General features: G+C 43.2%; 1 protein-coding gene across 1 annotated transcript in view; it reads left to right on the top strand.

The window, feature by feature from the left end:
• ERBB4 (erb-b2 receptor tyrosine kinase 4) overlaps positions 1-17,083 on the top strand; it is a 574,039-nt gene that overhangs the window by 466,750 nt on the left and 90,206 nt on the right. The window contains exon 19 of the mRNA XM_038142045.1: positions 372-470. Within this exon, the coding sequence (XP_037997973.1) occupies positions 372-470 (99 nt within the window). The remainder of the gene's footprint in view (positions 1-371; positions 471-17,083) is intronic.

Here is a 17,083-nt window from a genome sequence, read left to right as displayed (position 1 = left end):
ATTTGGGCATCAGAATCCAGACAGAAAACACAAATTCTTGTTTAATTATATCCAGACCAGTATCAGAATTTTATCTGAGTCCTTAGAAAATGTGCATCATGTCCATGCTGCCATTGCTCTTTAGAAACCCTGTTGTGGACAAGAAAATAAGGATGTTCACTGATACAAAATGTTTCATTTTACATCAGAGTTTAGTTTTGATGTAAGAAGTAGTTTTATGGATTTTTTAATTTTGTAATTTTGTATATTCTCTGTTCTGAGTCCCAAAACTGATCTGCATAACATGACAGAATATGTCAGAAAGGACTCTTAACTCCGAATCAAGTTCTTCTGATTGTTGTCTTATTAGTCTTCATTTTTTCTTTTTCTAGGGGATCTGGGTCCCTGAGGGTGAAACAGTAAAGATTCCTGTGGCCATTAAGATCCTTAATGAGACCACTGGTCCAAAAGCCAACGTGGAATTTATGGATGTAAGTAAGACACAAGGAGTGGTTTTGGGTTTTGGCAGGGGTGGTGTTTTTATGTAGCCCACAGAGGTTGTAAAGACAAATTCCTGCCAGTTTTCTTTCTTTATATTTAATTGTACACAGTACCTGGCAGGGCTGGGTTTTCCACTGCACGTGCCTCAAGATACTTGGAGTTTTCTAATAATTTGGTTTTCTGTCAGTATAAGACTAAAACTCTTCTGTCTCACGGGCCAGATATTGAATCTTTCTGTGGCAGAAAAGCCATGGAAGAGAGAGGAGGAGTTGCAGGGGAGCATCTTACCATGCATGCTGGTCTGTATTGGTGTAGAACTCACAGGAACAGAAATTCAGCTCAGTTTTCCCCCACTTTGGTGTTCCAAGGCTCTGGGAGCTGGCAGCAGCAGCAAAGCATAACAAGGAGAAGGGGAAAATTAAAATATGCTGAATTTAAAAGCCCTTTTGCTTTACTAATCTGAAATACCATGGATTAGAGGTCAAGATGGTAATTTCCTTGAATGATCTATGATCACAGAGGCTTTGCACTCAGTTTCCAGCTCTGTGCCAAGATCAAGGCTTACTGACACCATGAATCTCTGTATCTTATTCAGTGACAATTTTTTGACAAGTCATGGAAATTTGCACTCTTTTTGTAGGTCCCTCTTGTGAACTTAAAACTTGCATGTGACTTTTAAGTCTTGCTGATCTCTTCAGTGTGTAGGCCTAATTTGTTAGCATGAATGAGACTGTAAGCCACAAGGAGAAGGTACTCCCATTATTATATAGTCTATTCTTCCACCTAGAAGTGAACAGAAATGTGCAGTTATGAATTTATGTGTTCCAGACAGCTGTTTCATGTCTGAGTTCTTAGGCAGCTGAAGGAAGCCTATGCAGAGGAAGGGATTTCCTGTGGTTTTTACAGAGCACTGCACATTTATGTTGGTTAGATCATTCCAACCTTGATGATCCTATCATTCTGTGGTTCTGTTGCATTCAGTAATCATTTTGCACAAATAATAAATTAAAAAGGCAAGTTTTGGCACTGTTTAAAAGGAATTAATTGCACTAAAGGGATAACAAGTATTAGATATTTTTGCTTAATGGACAAAGAGTCTTGCTTATGATAGAGCTGCTCAAAGAGCAGAGGTGAACTGGATGGCAGTGGTCAGTCAATGATACAGATTCCAGCCTAAAGGTATTGTTATCACTGTGTGGAACTGAGCAATTTGTGCCAGAGCAGGATCTGACCCCTGATCTGATAGAGAAATAGTAGCAATAGCTCCTTCTTTGATACTGATTAACCTTGAAGCAAAGAAAACAAAAGGTCCTTGGTAAAAGGCAGAGTTGCTTGTCTGAGGTTTCACAGCTCAGCTTAGGTCGGTTTAGTTCACTGGACCATACTTGCCCCCAGTGTTTGCATCAGAACATCTGATAAATGGCTCAGAAATGAAGAGGCTTTTGGGAACTAGGGACGTTTTTGGCTGTACAGTTACAGTAGGAAAGGTTTCTCTTTAATAGTTTCTCTGAGTCTCTGACCCAGTGGCTGCAAGATGAGAGAAAAGTTAAAGTTGTTTTGAGTTCTTGAGGGTAAAAATAACCCTTAGGTTGTTCTTAATCATAATAAAAAAGAATTAGACTTCATCATTAGTTGATACAAGTGGCAATAAGGAGAAATAATGTTTTCTATCAGTGCTGCTTTTGATATACACCCAGTGATTTGTAATCTTTTTTTTATACTGCATTGATAAAGATTATTAAATTTCTTTCTTGTGAAATAATTGCTCATCCAATTATACAGAGGTTCTTGCCAGCCTTACCTCCCAAACCAGTTGTTTAGTTCCTGAAACAATACATTTTCAAACAAAATGACCTAAGCATTATTTATTGTTTTAATGTGATTACTCCTCCCTCTCCCAAAAAAGGCATAGTTTTAAACATTTAAAAAATTTAAGCCAAATTTCAATTATGAGGAGATAACCTAAATATGAAACGTAAGTTAGAGTGAAAAAATGTGTTTTACTCATTCTCACTTCGAGACTTCAGTCAGTATAGCTATCCTGCTAAAACTGGGTACTGTTTACTCATTTTATGAGGAAATATTCAAATGGACATCTGAAAGCAAAATGCATCAGTTGTACTTCAGTAAAAAGAGTGGTATGAATAATGGCTGTTGGTGAAAAGCGCTTGTGTCAGATTTTGAAGGGTGTATGGGTGGCTAAATGCCACTGTGAACATGATGGGGTTAATCCTTTCTTAGAAAGGGTCTGACAGTGTTGGTAGTGAATGGGAAGAGGGGGTTAGTGGCAAGGTGTCATTACATGAGTCACACCCTTGGCTTTGTAGGTGTGCTTTTGTCAGCAATTACTTCTTCCCGGGTTGGGAAAGTCCTTGTACCTGTAAGTAAAAGTTAGCATTCCTCTTGGAATGGCCCTGGAAAATGGAAAGCAGCAGTTTGTGTGCAGAGGGAGTACTTGGGACACTTCAGTGTCTGCAGAAATGGCTGCTGGGGATGTCAGTGGCACTGCCCATAGACCTGGTGAAAACTTCTGATGCTGGCAGAATGGGAGTCTGAAAGGGGTCTGTGAGCTCCTGAAATTCTGCTAAACGTTATGCTGAAGGAGTAAAGAAAAACAATTTGGCTCCTGGGCTGTCATTTCAGCAGCCTGAAGCCCTGCTAATGGAACAGTAATGACTGTAATGATATAATACCTGATGTCAGCTTTGCTGCTCTGGCCAAGCACCTCCCATCAGGAGATGATGAATTGGCCACCATCCAAAAGCACAGCCCTTATTTGGGATTTTTCTTGAGGGAGCCACAGCAGAGTTTATTTTCCAGGCTTTCTCCACCCTTTCCCTTTGCTCCCTGTGTTTGTCCCTAGATTTATCACTGCACTAGGTCTGTGTCTGCTACAGCAATACAAGCTGGAATCTGCTAAGTGGCCTGGACCAGGGCAGAGCCAGACTGCACAGGAGGCCTCCTATGGATGTATTTTCACCACACACAGGTCGCTGTTACTGTTTTGTAAAATGCAGGTTTACCCCATGTCCCTACACACTCTGGGTGTGTATTGTGTCTGGGATAATGACAGAGTCCAAAGGATGGTTATGTGCTTATGTTACAGAGCAGTTTCTGCTCTGGCAGGTCCCCAAAAGGGGCTGGAGTTTGAATTCAGAGTGCGAGTGCTCTGCCTGCACCTGTGTCTGCACCAACAAGACCCAGGGGCATCAGGGGGGAGCTCAGTGCTGCTCCTCACCCTAAGGCTGGGAACAGAATTTATCATGGTCCTGAGTTTTATGGAGGGGAGAGAATCTTGTGCTGAGGAAAACAGGCAAATGTGCAGCTGAGAGGCTACTTGGTAGTAGAACAGGGACTTAAATTTCACTTGGGAAAACAATTTCTCCTCCTCATCCTCAATTTGTTTGACTGTTATGATTGTCTGATAAGTCCAGTAGCCATTGGCCTGGTCAGATGGTTTAACATCAGCCCAGATACTCAACTGACACTGCGATAAATTCTAAAGACATGCTGCAGTTGGAAAGCATAGCAAACAGCCTTTGAGGCTGAAAACATGTCCTTAAAAAACTTGTCGTGGGGAAACAGACACTTGGTGAGGGCCTTTCCTCTAAGCTTGATGTTTCCAGGAAGTAATCCTCTGAGCTGTGGTTGTGTCCAGGATTTTGATCCACTTACAAGTTTAATGTATCCTCCCTGAGTTTAAATGCTCCATTATCTGTTAGAATATAATTAGAGGCTGCAAGCACAAGTCAGCATACACAGAGTTCCTTGGGAGTCCCTGAGCTCATTGAGATGAAGACAGTTTGACTGATGGTGGTCAGCTGATATTGGGCCAGGAGCTAATAATAGAAGGCAGTGCTGCTTAGCTAGGTGAGAAAGTTAACTTGGGAAAAATTAAACTGAAGGCTTTGGGATTTATGGGTGGAAATAAATTTCCCATTCTCATTTGTTTCCTAGTAAGAGAGCTTCAGAGGCAGTTGGTTTCTTTTATGGTTTTATAATTAAGATCTAGAGGCTTCCTGGCTTGGTCTGTGCTCGCTGCAGTTGCTGCTGTCTGCAGTGGCAGCACTTGGAGTGTGGGAGGACATTTGTCACACCAAGTGCAGAGGTGGTAAGTGACAGTGACCTCCACCAGACACGTAGCAAGCAAATTAAAGCTGCATGTAGGGGACTGACACCCACATCTTTTATTTATGTCTGGCCTAATGAACTAAATGAATAAATCACTCAGATGTGCTGCAGAAACAGCTTTTTCTAAATTGTATGCCTGTCTTACAGTAAAGACAAGCCCTCAGCTTGAGGATATCAATATCAAACTTATCTTCAGTTCAGAGGATTGAAGACAAAAAAAATCATATAGCTGACTAGAGAATTCTTCCTCCTGTTCAGCTGACATCCCACAGAGATGTGGATAAGCCTAGATGCTTTCTTTGTTTCCTCAAGTATGTCTAGATGGGACGTACAGCTATCTAGTCAGGTGAAGAAGGTGAGAGAAGACTTACCTTTGCTTGGTTTCCACTGGTGGCTTCAGACATAGGAAGGTTCAAGGCTGCAGCTTTTTGGTTCTTTGCTTGGCCCATGGTGGCATTCACAGAGCCCTTGAGGCTACAGACACGCTCTGTGATACACAATTCCTCAGCGGACACAGATGCATTTGCACTCAGCCTCCTTGTAAGATCCTGCCTTATGTGACTATGAGGGTGACAGGTTAAATATTTTTTCAGTATTCTTAAAATTAAATATAGCTAAATATTTTTAGTATTAGTGTATAAGTATGTTAGTATATAGTAATATAAGTTGAATATTTTTTAGTATTCTGTGTACACATCGTGCTCCTGCCCAGCCCAGTGTTTGACCCAGGTCTTCAACAGACCATGTAGAGGATCCTGAAAGTCTGAAACGACATTGCTACAAACAGTAGTTGGATTCAGACACTCCACAGTCATTCCACTGGCTGCTTGAGAAATACAACAGAGTTAATCCTGAATCTCAGTTGAAAGGGCAGGTTTAGGATCAAATGAACTCCTTTATGGCAGCAGTGAGACATTTTTCCTTATTTCTTTGGCTGTCATTTCTGTGCACATTCTCCTTTCCAGCTGCCATGAGGGGTCTGTAAGCACTGCCTGGCTCTGGGCTCCACTGCAGCTCAAACAGGTTTTCACTCCATCATGTCAAGCTGCAGGAGGTGGGGGGCCAGGGGTGCCATAACCGCTGTGATTGTAGGAGTTCTGGACATAACCCCTGTGATTGTAGGAGTTCTGGAGATAACTCCTGTGATTTTAGACCTCCTTTTGTGCAGCCTGCCCCTCCTCTCCACTGGTGCACACTGTGAGTGTGAGCAGAGACACTTAGAGGGGAGCTCTCCCTATCAGTCCCAGGCACAGGAGCTCACTGGGATGGCAATTACAATTTCCAACTTGTCCAGAGATGCCAGAAATCCAGCTGTCCTTGAGAGTGCTGCATACCATGCACAGGCCCCCAGAGTGCTCAGCCTCTGCAGAAGCTGGAAATCTGATCTCTGACGAAGGTTAACTGCTTTTAGTCATCTGAAGATTAACTGTTTCAAGACTACATTTCTGTTATTTCCATCTGAAGGAATAATTTTTCTTTAAATGTTGGCTCCAGTAATTTTCCCCTCCACGGTGTGTGAGGGTAAGGTATGTGTGTGTGCAGGGGGGGTAAATTTTCCATCTGCAGGAGCATGTGGCTGTGTGGTGAAAGTACATACACAGAAAGGATGAGGTACAAGCACAGACAGACAAGCCAGGCTGCTTGGAAACAGTTCTGCTGGCATGACACTCTAACTGGAAAACACAGTGAGGGAAAGTGAGTTTGCCTGCTGCTGGTGATGAGGGAGCTCTGAGCCCCGCTGAAATCCATGGCAGCTGTGAACTGGCCAGTGAATTCAGCAGGGCCAGGACCTCACCTCAAGAGTAATGCTTCCAAGAAGTCTGCCACAGGTTTCAGGAAGAATCCCATGCTTTAGTGAGGGACTGACATGAGGAGCTACTCCTAAATGAGTCAGGAAGTACATTCAGATGCTTTTTGTCATGGCAATCGCAGAGCTCCTTATTTCAGCTTTGCAGTGCTTTATGATGTGGAAACCCTGCATCAGGTGGGAGTGTTCATTTATCCAAAAGGAAATATAGCTGTGGATTAACTGAAAGTATTAAAGAGTCTAATCAAATTCAAATATTGAATTTGCAATATCAAATGCAAATATTTTAGCTGTAAAGTGTGTATGGATAAAGGAAGCATTTTGAACTGAGATCTTGTATTGCACTCTCTATTTCAATGTATAAGGTACCTCAATAACAGGGTTTGATATTTGTCTCCTTGGCATGTACTTTTGGGCTTGGTTACTGGAACATGAAGTGAGTTATTTGCTTGGCTGTATGTGTAATTGTTCTGAAGGTCAGGATCCCAGAGATGCGAGTGCTTTATCAGGACACAGTAGGAGAGAGATCTTTTGAAAAAGTGTTTAGAAATTGAGCAGACAAAAGATGGGAATATTAAAAAATAAAATAAAAAAAAAAAAGAGGCAGAAAAGAGGCAGAGAGGTGGTGCTGTAAGTATCATAGTGGTACACAATAGTTTAATTAGGGGACTTAATCAGGAGATTATGGGATTGGTATTTCCACTATGAGTTTTCTGTTGCACTCAATACCATGGGGTTTTTGGTTTTTTTTCTTGGCACTGTGCTATATGTTTCCACCCTTCACCATGGGTTAGATCTGGGCCTGGGTCAGAATGCTCTCTTCCAGCTTCTTATCTTCCCTGGACTTCCATGCTTGTATCTGGATGTGGGCTTTTAGGAGAGTAATCTCACAGACTTCAGTAAAAATTTCCATTGGATGCTGTAAGGCCATGAATTCTGGGGACTCATCCCAAGAGGATATAGTGCCTGCCGGTGTGGGTCTTTTCATCTGCACAGCCAGTGGTTGGTGGTATTTAAAGCAGAGGGGAAATGTTCCTCTGCAGGCACAGATCCTGCTGGAGTGGAAGGCTGTAGCTCACAGGCTTCTCATTACAAACAGGAGAAACAGTTTTCCCTAAACAGCAGCAAAGTGGATACTGGGACTCTTCTCACAGTCTTGCTGAGATTCAGATGCAAAGTGCAGAAATAAAAGTGACAAAACATGGTAAAATTATTAAATTAAAGAAAATAAGTTTCTTTAAGAAGGCTTGATATGTTATGAGAAGAAGCTGACACAGATATCCAGTTTTAAAGCAGATTTTGTCACTGAAAACAGGGTGACAAGTGTTGCCTTATCACTAAAACTGAAAACCTGTAGTTAAGAAATAGCTTTGCATTCTTTCTCTGTGCCTCCAGCTCCTATTAGCAATATAAAAAAGGCACATGTTAATGTTTAAGTTCCTAAAGGGCACTGTGTATGCCAGAATGTTGCCAAACTGCTAAAAAATGCAGGGTTTTATGGGACCCCTGTTAATAAAAGAGAGGTGCTGTTTCCACAAGCTGAACTGTAATGCATCCCGAACAAGCCATCACTGGTTTGAGGTTAATGGCAGATCTAATGAGGTGCCAAGTCAACTTAAAGTTAAGAGAGAACCAGGCTTTTTATGTTGTAAGGAGAAAAAAAAATCCATATGTCCATACAAATGATCACGCTGTGACCATTTTTAATAGGACTGTAAGGGTACAGAAGCTTATAGGAGCTGAATTTCAAGTATCACTGTCAAAATACATTTTACCTCCTAATACTGTACTTTGCAGTACTTCTCCCTCAGTGCTTTGTTGCAAATAACCCCTCAAAAATTGTTTTCTGTGCCTCAGCACTGATCCAGACGCCTCTGATACATCAGCAACTTCATAAAAATAATTAACATCTGCTTGCATTAATATTGTACCTGTTATTCACCAGTGACAATCAGATATTCCTACTGCTGCTCATGATGGAAGAAATAAGATGGGAAAAGGTGGCTCCTGACTGGCTTGCTGATAATATTCTGCCAAGGCTTTTGAGATATCAGTGCAATAATTGGGATAAACAGATCCATTTGAGGTGACACTGGAGCTGGCAGAGCAGCAGATGCTGGTTGGAAATGCCTGGTCCTTCTATACTGAAGCTCTAGCTCCAAAAATGAGGAGATGATGCAGAGCGATATTTTCCACACTAACTGTGATAGTGTTGCTTCGTGTTTGGGTAATGCAGCATCTCTTGGACCTGTTGAAAGTGTGGTGAGATTGTCCCTGCCCTGAAAGGTATTCAGTCAAGACGGACACAACAGAAGAAGGGGAGAGGAATAATTATTACTGTAGCAGTTTATAGATGGAACTCTGAATTGCAACACAGATCCCGTAACCTCTGAGAAAATGACTTAATTTTTAAATTGATTTTTAATTATCTTCAGGTTTTAAATTACCTTAGGATGTTTATGTAGACAAGCAAATACTATGTAGGTGGTTTTTTTTTTCAGACAAAGCTGTTTTATCCATTGAGAATGTGTCTAAAATGTTGTTTTCATTAGCTTTTTCCTAGGTCAGGTGTTGTAAAGATGCTGAATGGCACTTGATAGATAAAACAAATTGTGTATTAGCAACAGGAGAGGGAGAACAGGCATTCTTCCCTCTTAGTTACTTGCAAGGTGAATACAAGTGTATCCTGAAGGTTTCTGCCTTGTATAGAATACCAGGCTTTTAATAACAGAGGTGAATAAGCATTGTTCAAAATAGAATTGCATAGGTTTCTCACAGGCCAGGGCCTGTTTTTATCTTCATGCTTTACATGACAAAGGACACAGAAATGTTTAAGGAAGTATGGTTATGAGGATTTTTGAGCTGTGCTGACAAATTGCAGCTTGGAAGGCTCTCCTTGATGAGCTTGCACAGGTGAATTCTGAGACGTGGAGCAGGGCAAAGGTAGGAAACAGCTGAGGTACAAAGAACAGTTGATCTGATTATCCGAGTTATATCAGCTGATTATCTGAGAGATAACCTGAGTTTATCTGATGGAAATGTAAGCTCTCAATGAGGTAGGGGAATGTGGGACAGGGCCTGGCTGCAGGCAGTTCCCAGGGCTGTGATTGACTGAGCCATGCCAGTGGATAGGCAGCCCCTGGGCTGGATCCATTTGGAAACATTCTCCAGTGTCAAGGATGCTTTCCCTGGCTGGGAAGTGCCCTTTGAAAGAGTTCCATGGGATTTTTACTGTGCATAGAAGCAGAATTTAGCTTTTTGTTTTCTAAAGCTGTGCAAATTGTTTTGGTTTTTTTGGTTTTTTTTTAAAGAAGTCTTGTTGGTTTAGATCAACAGCTAGAGTCACCAGCTAAAAACACAAGTCCCTCTGAAAAGCTATTTTAATAACCAAAGCATTTGGAAAAAATGGTATTTGGACTGAGGAGAGAAAATTAGTTTTCTTGTTGGAATTGTTTTCTTGGCAAAATACTGAACAAATATTTCTTGATAAAACATTTAATAACTTGCTGAAACTAAGAGGAAGAGTTGTCTGCTGAAGCTTTTCAATGGGCGATATATTCCAGGGAGTTCTTCAGCCAGAAGATGCGTTTTGAAATGTGATAGTGATTGAAGCACCTGGTTTTATCAGTTTCTGAATGAACTCTGGTGAATTCCTCCTATGAAGTTATTCCTTGTTTCAAAATTCAGACTGTGTTCGTTAGGCAAGAATGTTGTGAAATCCAAATTGGGATGTTAAACACTTTGTGCATGTGGTTAAGCTGTGGACAGCAGGGAACCATTTTCCAGAGCCAGGCCATCTCTGAGGATCTGCATGCTGTGTCCTGCCTGGTTTTCAGCAGGGGTGGGAGGTGTGTCTGTTTGCTCTGTGACAAAACTCTTCATCAGCTGAGGGGCACAGATGGGAGTGAAACTCCAGACCGAAAGAAAAGTTATTGATGTCAGAGTTAATGTGACTGCTTGGCAAGCTCTCAAAGTGTTCTGGAGCTCCAGAAAACACCTTAAACCACATTGTGTCACCTTCTAAATGTTTCTAGCTCCACTCAAACTTGTAGATTAGCCCTCTGCAAAAAAGTGGCTGGTATTCCTCTCAATGACATGCTGCAGCTTTCTGGAGCTTTGGCATTTTACTGGCACAGAAGTCCACTAAAAGTGACCAAAGAACTGACAAGTGATGTTGTCTGGAGCTGCCCCTCAGAGGTGCAACATCATCTTTGATCCCAGTAAGGTGATCACACCGATCACACCATGGCGGTGTTAGGTCTTTTCAAGAAACAAAAATGTGAAGGCATGCAACAAGGGAATAGATGGATTAATTATATGTAACCATATTTCTGCTTTATAAAAGTCAAATAGTAATTGTATTGGTTAGGAAGGCTGATGGTGGAACAGCTATAGATAGTTTTTCCTGCTTTTTGTTAAATGTCAGCCTCTTGACTGCTGATCTTGGCAGTAAGATGCAAAATAGGTGCTGGCAGACCAAAGTCTCCACAATGTGGGTGGATTAGTGCTTTGTAATCAGGCTGCAAATGGACCCTCCCTCAGACCTGAGAGTCAGCTTGGCATGCACATGCACCCAGCTGCTCAGGGTATGTCTCCAGCACTAACTTTGACACAGTGATAGTGCTTTGAGCTTCCAGGTTTCCTAACACGTCACAGAATCACAGACTGAGGTAGATTGGAAAAGACCTTTGAGATCATCAAGTCTAACCTATGATCTAGCATCTCCTCATCAACTAAACCATGGTACTGGGTGCCACGTCCAGTCTTATTTTAAACATCTCCTGGGACAGTGACTCCACCACCTGCCTGGGCAGCCCATTCCAATGCCCAGTCACTTTTTCAGTGAATTTTTTCCTGAGTCCAGCCTGAACTTCCCCTGGCACAGGTTAAGGCTGTGTCCTCTCATTCTGTCAGTCGTTGCCTGGAGAAAGAGCCCAACCCCACCTGACTACAGCCACCTTTTGGGGAGCTGTAGAGTGATAAGGTCACCCCTGAGTCCCCTTTTCTCCAGGCTGAGCACCCCCAGCTCCCTCAGTGGTTCCTCCCAGGGTTTGTGTTCCCAGCCCCTCTCCAGCCTCGTTGCCTCCTCTGGACGTGCTCCAGCATTCCCAAACGGAGGGGCCAGAGCTGGCACAGCACTGCAGGTGTGCCCTCAGCAGTGCTGAGTACAGGGGCAGAATGACCTCCCTGCTCCTGGCCACACCATTCCTGACACAGGCCAGGAGCCATTGGCCTTCTTGGCCACCAGGGCACTCTGCTGGCTCATGTCCAGCTGTTGTCACCAGTACCCCCAGGTCCCTTTCTGCCTGGGCACTGTCCAGCCACTCTGTCCCAAGCCTATAACGCTGCAGGGGGTTCTTGTGGCCAAAATGCAGGACTGGGCACTTGGATTGTTAAACCTCATCTTACTGGACTGTGCCCATCCATCCAACTGTTCCAGGTCCCTCTGCAGAGCTCTCCTACCCTCCAGCAGATCACAGGCTCCCAGCTTGGTGTCATCTGCAGATTTACTGATGGAGGACTCAGTCCCCTCATCCAGATCCTCAGTGAAGATATTAAACAGAACTGGCCCCAGCACTGATCCCTGGGGGACACCACTGGTTCTTCCTGTGCCTGGAGTTTCCCTGGCAGTATCACTTCAAAAGAGCCTTTTTCACTTTTTTCCCCAGACAGCTGCAAGACTGTTGAAAAGCACATTCACCCCGGTTGGCCTTGGCAAAGTTTGCTGTAGGAAATGCTAGGAAAAAATGTTTGGGTTTTGATTTCTAGAGTCCTATTAGTTGGATAGTTCCTTTGGAGCTGTGATACCAGGCCATCTTGTGAGCATAATTAATGATCTTGAGATCTTGGTAATTCACAAAAGAGGATAAAAGCATGACATAAATTATTATTTCACCCTCTTTGTAGCATCTTCAAATTAGATCACTTATCAAATAGCATTCCCTCCTGCAGCACTGCAAGTTTGGATGGTGTTTGTCTACAACTTTCTGCTTGGGTTCTGTAATCCAGTGAGATTTTTCCTTTTTGAGAGCATCCACACAGGCAGAAATAAAAACTATTGAAACACGTTGTATTTATGGATTTGACTGAGGTGTTTGTATTGGTAGCAGGCAGCTACTCATTGAAACATGTTTGGCTTGGGAGTTGTTTGGCTTGCCCTGAGAGATGCCAGGACCTGAGCATGGCCATACAGAAAAGATCTGATGTTGTGTTTGCTCTGGGGGTTATTGCAGATGCCAACATTTTATCAACATGAAAAAAAGAGTCATTATGATTATAATGTTACATATGTATTACCCTGACAGCAGGGTGCCCAAATCATGTGGAAATCCAGGGGGGGAATTTAGCTGAATTTATTTGCAGGGAACATAAATACTTTAGAGCTGACCAGGTGTTAGCAATCCCACCCACACCTGCATGAGGTGTGGGCAGCCCCAGCCCCTCCTCTACCATCCCCACCCTGCCGTTTGAGGGCCATGGGTTCTTTGAGGAGTGTTTTTAAGGAGGTTCTCATCTTCTCTTCAGCTGAGGAGTAGGTCAGCAGGAGGTAAAAGAGGGTAGGGAAGGAAAGGTGGGAGGCAGATCTGTAGAAACTTGGGAGGAAATCACAGGCAGAGCAATGTGGAGGCAGCTTTTGAGGACTTTGCAGTGATGCCAGCTTGGTCAGGAGCATAAAAATCTACCAGTGAGCCAAAAAGTCCAATGAAACTTCCCATGTTCAAATACCATCCCTTTGCAGTACCCAGGTCCTGAGTGTGAGGTTCCTGTGCAGCTGAATACAGATGAGGGAAAGATGGAGTTGAGTCTGATTTGAATTCTCTGTTGAGAGAAATTAAATACCAGGCAAAAAGTATCTTTGATTAAAACAATTCTTAGTGTTGATTATACACTTGATGAAATTAGGCTTTAACCTGATGCTATCCCTTTAAATTGATTCTGAAGAAGGAAGGGGCTTTGAGTGTGTGATTATAAAGTCAAGCTTTTCAGTGATACCAGAAAATATCAAAGCAATGCCTGAAGACTGTGCAGAAAGGAGTGAGAACGTGATAATTTTTTTTTTTTTTTCATTCTAGAGACCTTGCCATCACTCATCCTAAATCAAAAATCAAAGCAATAACTCCCTCCTTTGGAAAGGTATGTGCAGCCAAGGCTGACAAATTCATATAAGCTGCTCAGTGGTGATGTCTGTTTACCCTCCTCTTTGAGCACCACTGAAATGATGGCTTTGTTAGACTGCATGGTTACAACTTCAAATATTTTTGCTAGTTGCATCAAAATAGTAAGAAACAAATCACTTTGGACAGGCTGCTCTGAAATAATGATGTGTGTCACAGGCTGTAAGTAAAACATTTGTCACAATGACATGATATTTTTGCTGTTAAACCACCTATTCCTGCTCTCCAAGGGGGGAATCCCCAGAATGAAGCCCCCTGTTGCTTGTCCTGACAGCTTTCAATGGGAACAATTCTGGTTGCTGAGGTCTTTGGCTATGCATAAAAGTGAACTGAAAATGGGCTGGATTTTGTTTTTCTCATCACCGTGATAATTTTTTCAGGTCAAAATTCACAGAAATGCTGGTGAGAGCTGTCCCTGGTCAGATGTTTGATGGAAAATCTACACTTGGTTTGTTGGGCACTAGAGGCCTGTTGCTGTAGAGCTGAAGTTCCTCCTCTGCTAACTCAGCCTCTGATGAATTGGGAGACTTAATTGGCACAAAGCAGGGAGAAGGAACAAGCATGTGGTGTGGGGGGTCTACAAAATTTATCTCCTACACTTCCAAGCGTTTCAGCATTAATTCTCAGCACTCCCTGTTGGAGTCAGCACAGTGGTCCATGCTCTCAGTGTTTGCAGGATAGGGATCACACTGCTGCTTTTTTTTTTTTTTTCCTAATTTATTTTATGTTGCTCCAAAATACAAAGTGAGCCAGCGTTGCTTCTGTAAGCGCATGCAGGTGTTTCTTCCTGCATGAATAGACCTACTGCTTCTCTGAGGTGGGCAGGAAGGTTTCACCCAGCAGTCTGCAAGTATGACCTTGAAGAGGGAGAGCTTTCACATCTCTGATTTATGCTAGTTTTGGGTGTTTGGAGGAAAGTGGGGCATCTCTCTAATGCATTTGAGTCACATGGGGAAATGGCTGGCTTTTGAATTCAGTGTCAACAACGCAGGCAGTGCCTGTGAGGAGTCAGGCTGGTGCTCTGTGTGCTGTGCAAGTGCTGTGACAGGCAGGGCAGTCTCAGAGGGTTTGCCTGCTCTGAGAGATGCAGCACATTTAAAGACACATCACAGCTCCAGAAAAGGCTCTCAGCAGTGAGACAGCAGCCAGAGATCAGCTCTGATGGCGGCCAGGGGAGAGCGCAGTGCTCCAGTGTTGTGCCATGCCTGGCTCCTCACCAGGCTGCAGGACACTGACCTGGGGCCATCCTTTCTTGATGGCACTAGCTTGATGGGAGTCAAGTGAGTGGCACTTGCCTGGTGCCGTTTCCATCACATTTGTGCATGAACAGGCTGCAGGGTGTGGTCCCTGAAGTGGAATTTTTATTTTTTATTCATAGTTTTAATGCTAGAGTAGAGGCTCACCTGACATTTGGGTTTCCAGAACTTTCTGAACTAAGTTAGTCTCACCATTTAATGGTGCAGCACACTTGTACTGCAGTGAAAGTATGCAGTGACTCCACTGACTACCCTGTGAAGCTCTGCTTAAGGTCCTCATTGAAAACTGAACTCAAAAAAACTCAAATCTCTTACATCCAAAAGGTATGAAGTCCAAAACCACCCCTTCAAAACCTGCAACCTCCTTAATCCTAGCAGTTTGTCCTGGCTCTGAGGAAATACCTGCAAGCAAGGCTCATAGTGTGACCTTCTCTGTTTGGTTACACAGAGAGATTCCTTAACGAGGCTCCCTAAAGCAAAACCGGCATGGAGGGAGTTTCCAGGAGATGGTTTAGTGCAAATCTCTGCCTAACAGCTCATTACACCCCCTCAATGACAGGGCTTTTGGACCTCTAGTTATTTCCTGCTGTGCCAGCCAAATTCAGCATTTCCCTGTAGCAAAAGCAGTTGGCCAGGTGAGTGTGAATACAGGAGCTGGATGTGCACTGCTGCACTGCATGCAGCAACCTCTGATGAACCTGTACTTCTGGAAGCATTCACCTTACTCTGTGCTTGGATGGATAGAAAGATTATTAATTTCTTTTAATACCTCTGGTCGTTTGCTCCTGATTCCTGCTTCTCCAGAAACAAGCTGAGAGAATGTTGTGCAGAACTTGGGGGTTCACAGGAACCTGTTTCCTCTGGAATACTGTCCCAAGGCAGGCTTGGGTGTATAGATCACAGGAGCTGAGCTTCATGGAGCAATAATAGACCCACATTGAGAAGGGGAAGAGAAGAATGATCAGTGTGACATGATTTCTTTATACAGAATAGCATGTCTGAGAAGGGTAGGACTGAGCTGAGCATGGAAGGCTCAACTGAAGTTGGCTGTGGGGACACAACCATGGCCCTGCCAAGCTGCCTGCAGGTTTAGCTGCCTTCTGAAAATTGTTTGAAGCACAGCAGTGCTGGAAAGCCACGAAAGCAGCATCCTGCATGGGCAGTACAGAGGAAATACAGCAATGGGTGTCGCTGTCATAGCCCCAGTGTGGGCATGTGTGTTGTCAAATGTGTATTTGTGCTGTCTCCTAGCCTAAGTTGTTCTGCAGACTGCACGGGCTGAGTCAGCTACCACCTAAAGAATTGGTAAGAGCTAGCAGACAAACAAAAGGCTTTGAAATATATTAAATGCTGGGCTGTGATTGGATCTGCCCTGCAGCAGGTCAAAGGTGCATTCCAGACAGATGTTTGCCCCAGCCCCTAGAAGAATTGTAAAATGATGGTAAAAAGCAGTGTATTCAGTGTAGTATCTCTCCTGTTAGCTCAGCTAACATTTTTGCTTTCAGAAAAATGCACAGTGCACTATGAAGTCAGCTTTTAAGTACATTTATTTACTCAACAATTACTAGCACAAACAGGCATGGAGTTGTTCTTTCATCTTTTGTTTTGCTTTGTTTGAGGGTGTTTTATGGCAGGAACATTTAGAAGCAGAAGGTCAGGAAAACAGATTTTTCAGACTTTGTGCTTACTTAACTCTTTATCAGGTGAATATCTTCATCTGCCTTAAGAGGAGCAGTAACATTTACTCTGGGCTTGCCAAACTGGGGAAGCAGATCCGTGATGCTCCCCTTGAACGGGGTGGGGGGGTGTGTGTACTAATGAATAAGGGCATGAGCTGAAGAGAGTTGTGCCCTGGGCCACTCTGGGTGGAAATAAATGTTCAACATGGCATTATCGCACTGCTACTGGCATGTGCACCTTGCTGAGCCCCCTGGTTTGCAGACTGCATGGTCAGAGAAGCAAAATCAGTATCAAAGGCTGTTCGTCAGCAGTCACCATGCTGGGTAATGTTTATGTTCTGTTTTCAGGTGTAATTATTGGCAATACCATGTCATAGTAGAAAAGGGGGAAGTTAAATACCACCTTATAAGATGTGCTGTAGGTGTACTCAGAGCACTCTTTCTTCTCACAGTCTTAAGAACTGGAGGTTTTTTCCCCATCCTGGAAGGTCAAAATGAAAATTGTGCTTTAGCTGGAGTTACTTTTCAGAAACAGCAGCCAAATTAAAGATATTT

This window comes from Motacilla alba, chromosome 7 (assembly GCF_015832195.1).
Source record: "Motacilla alba alba isolate MOTALB_02 chromosome 7, Motacilla_alba_V1.0_pri, whole genome shotgun sequence".
Lineage (NCBI taxonomy): Eukaryota > Metazoa > Chordata > Aves > Passeriformes > Motacillidae > Motacilla > Motacilla alba.
This window is presented reverse-complemented; position numbering and strand designations above follow the sequence as displayed.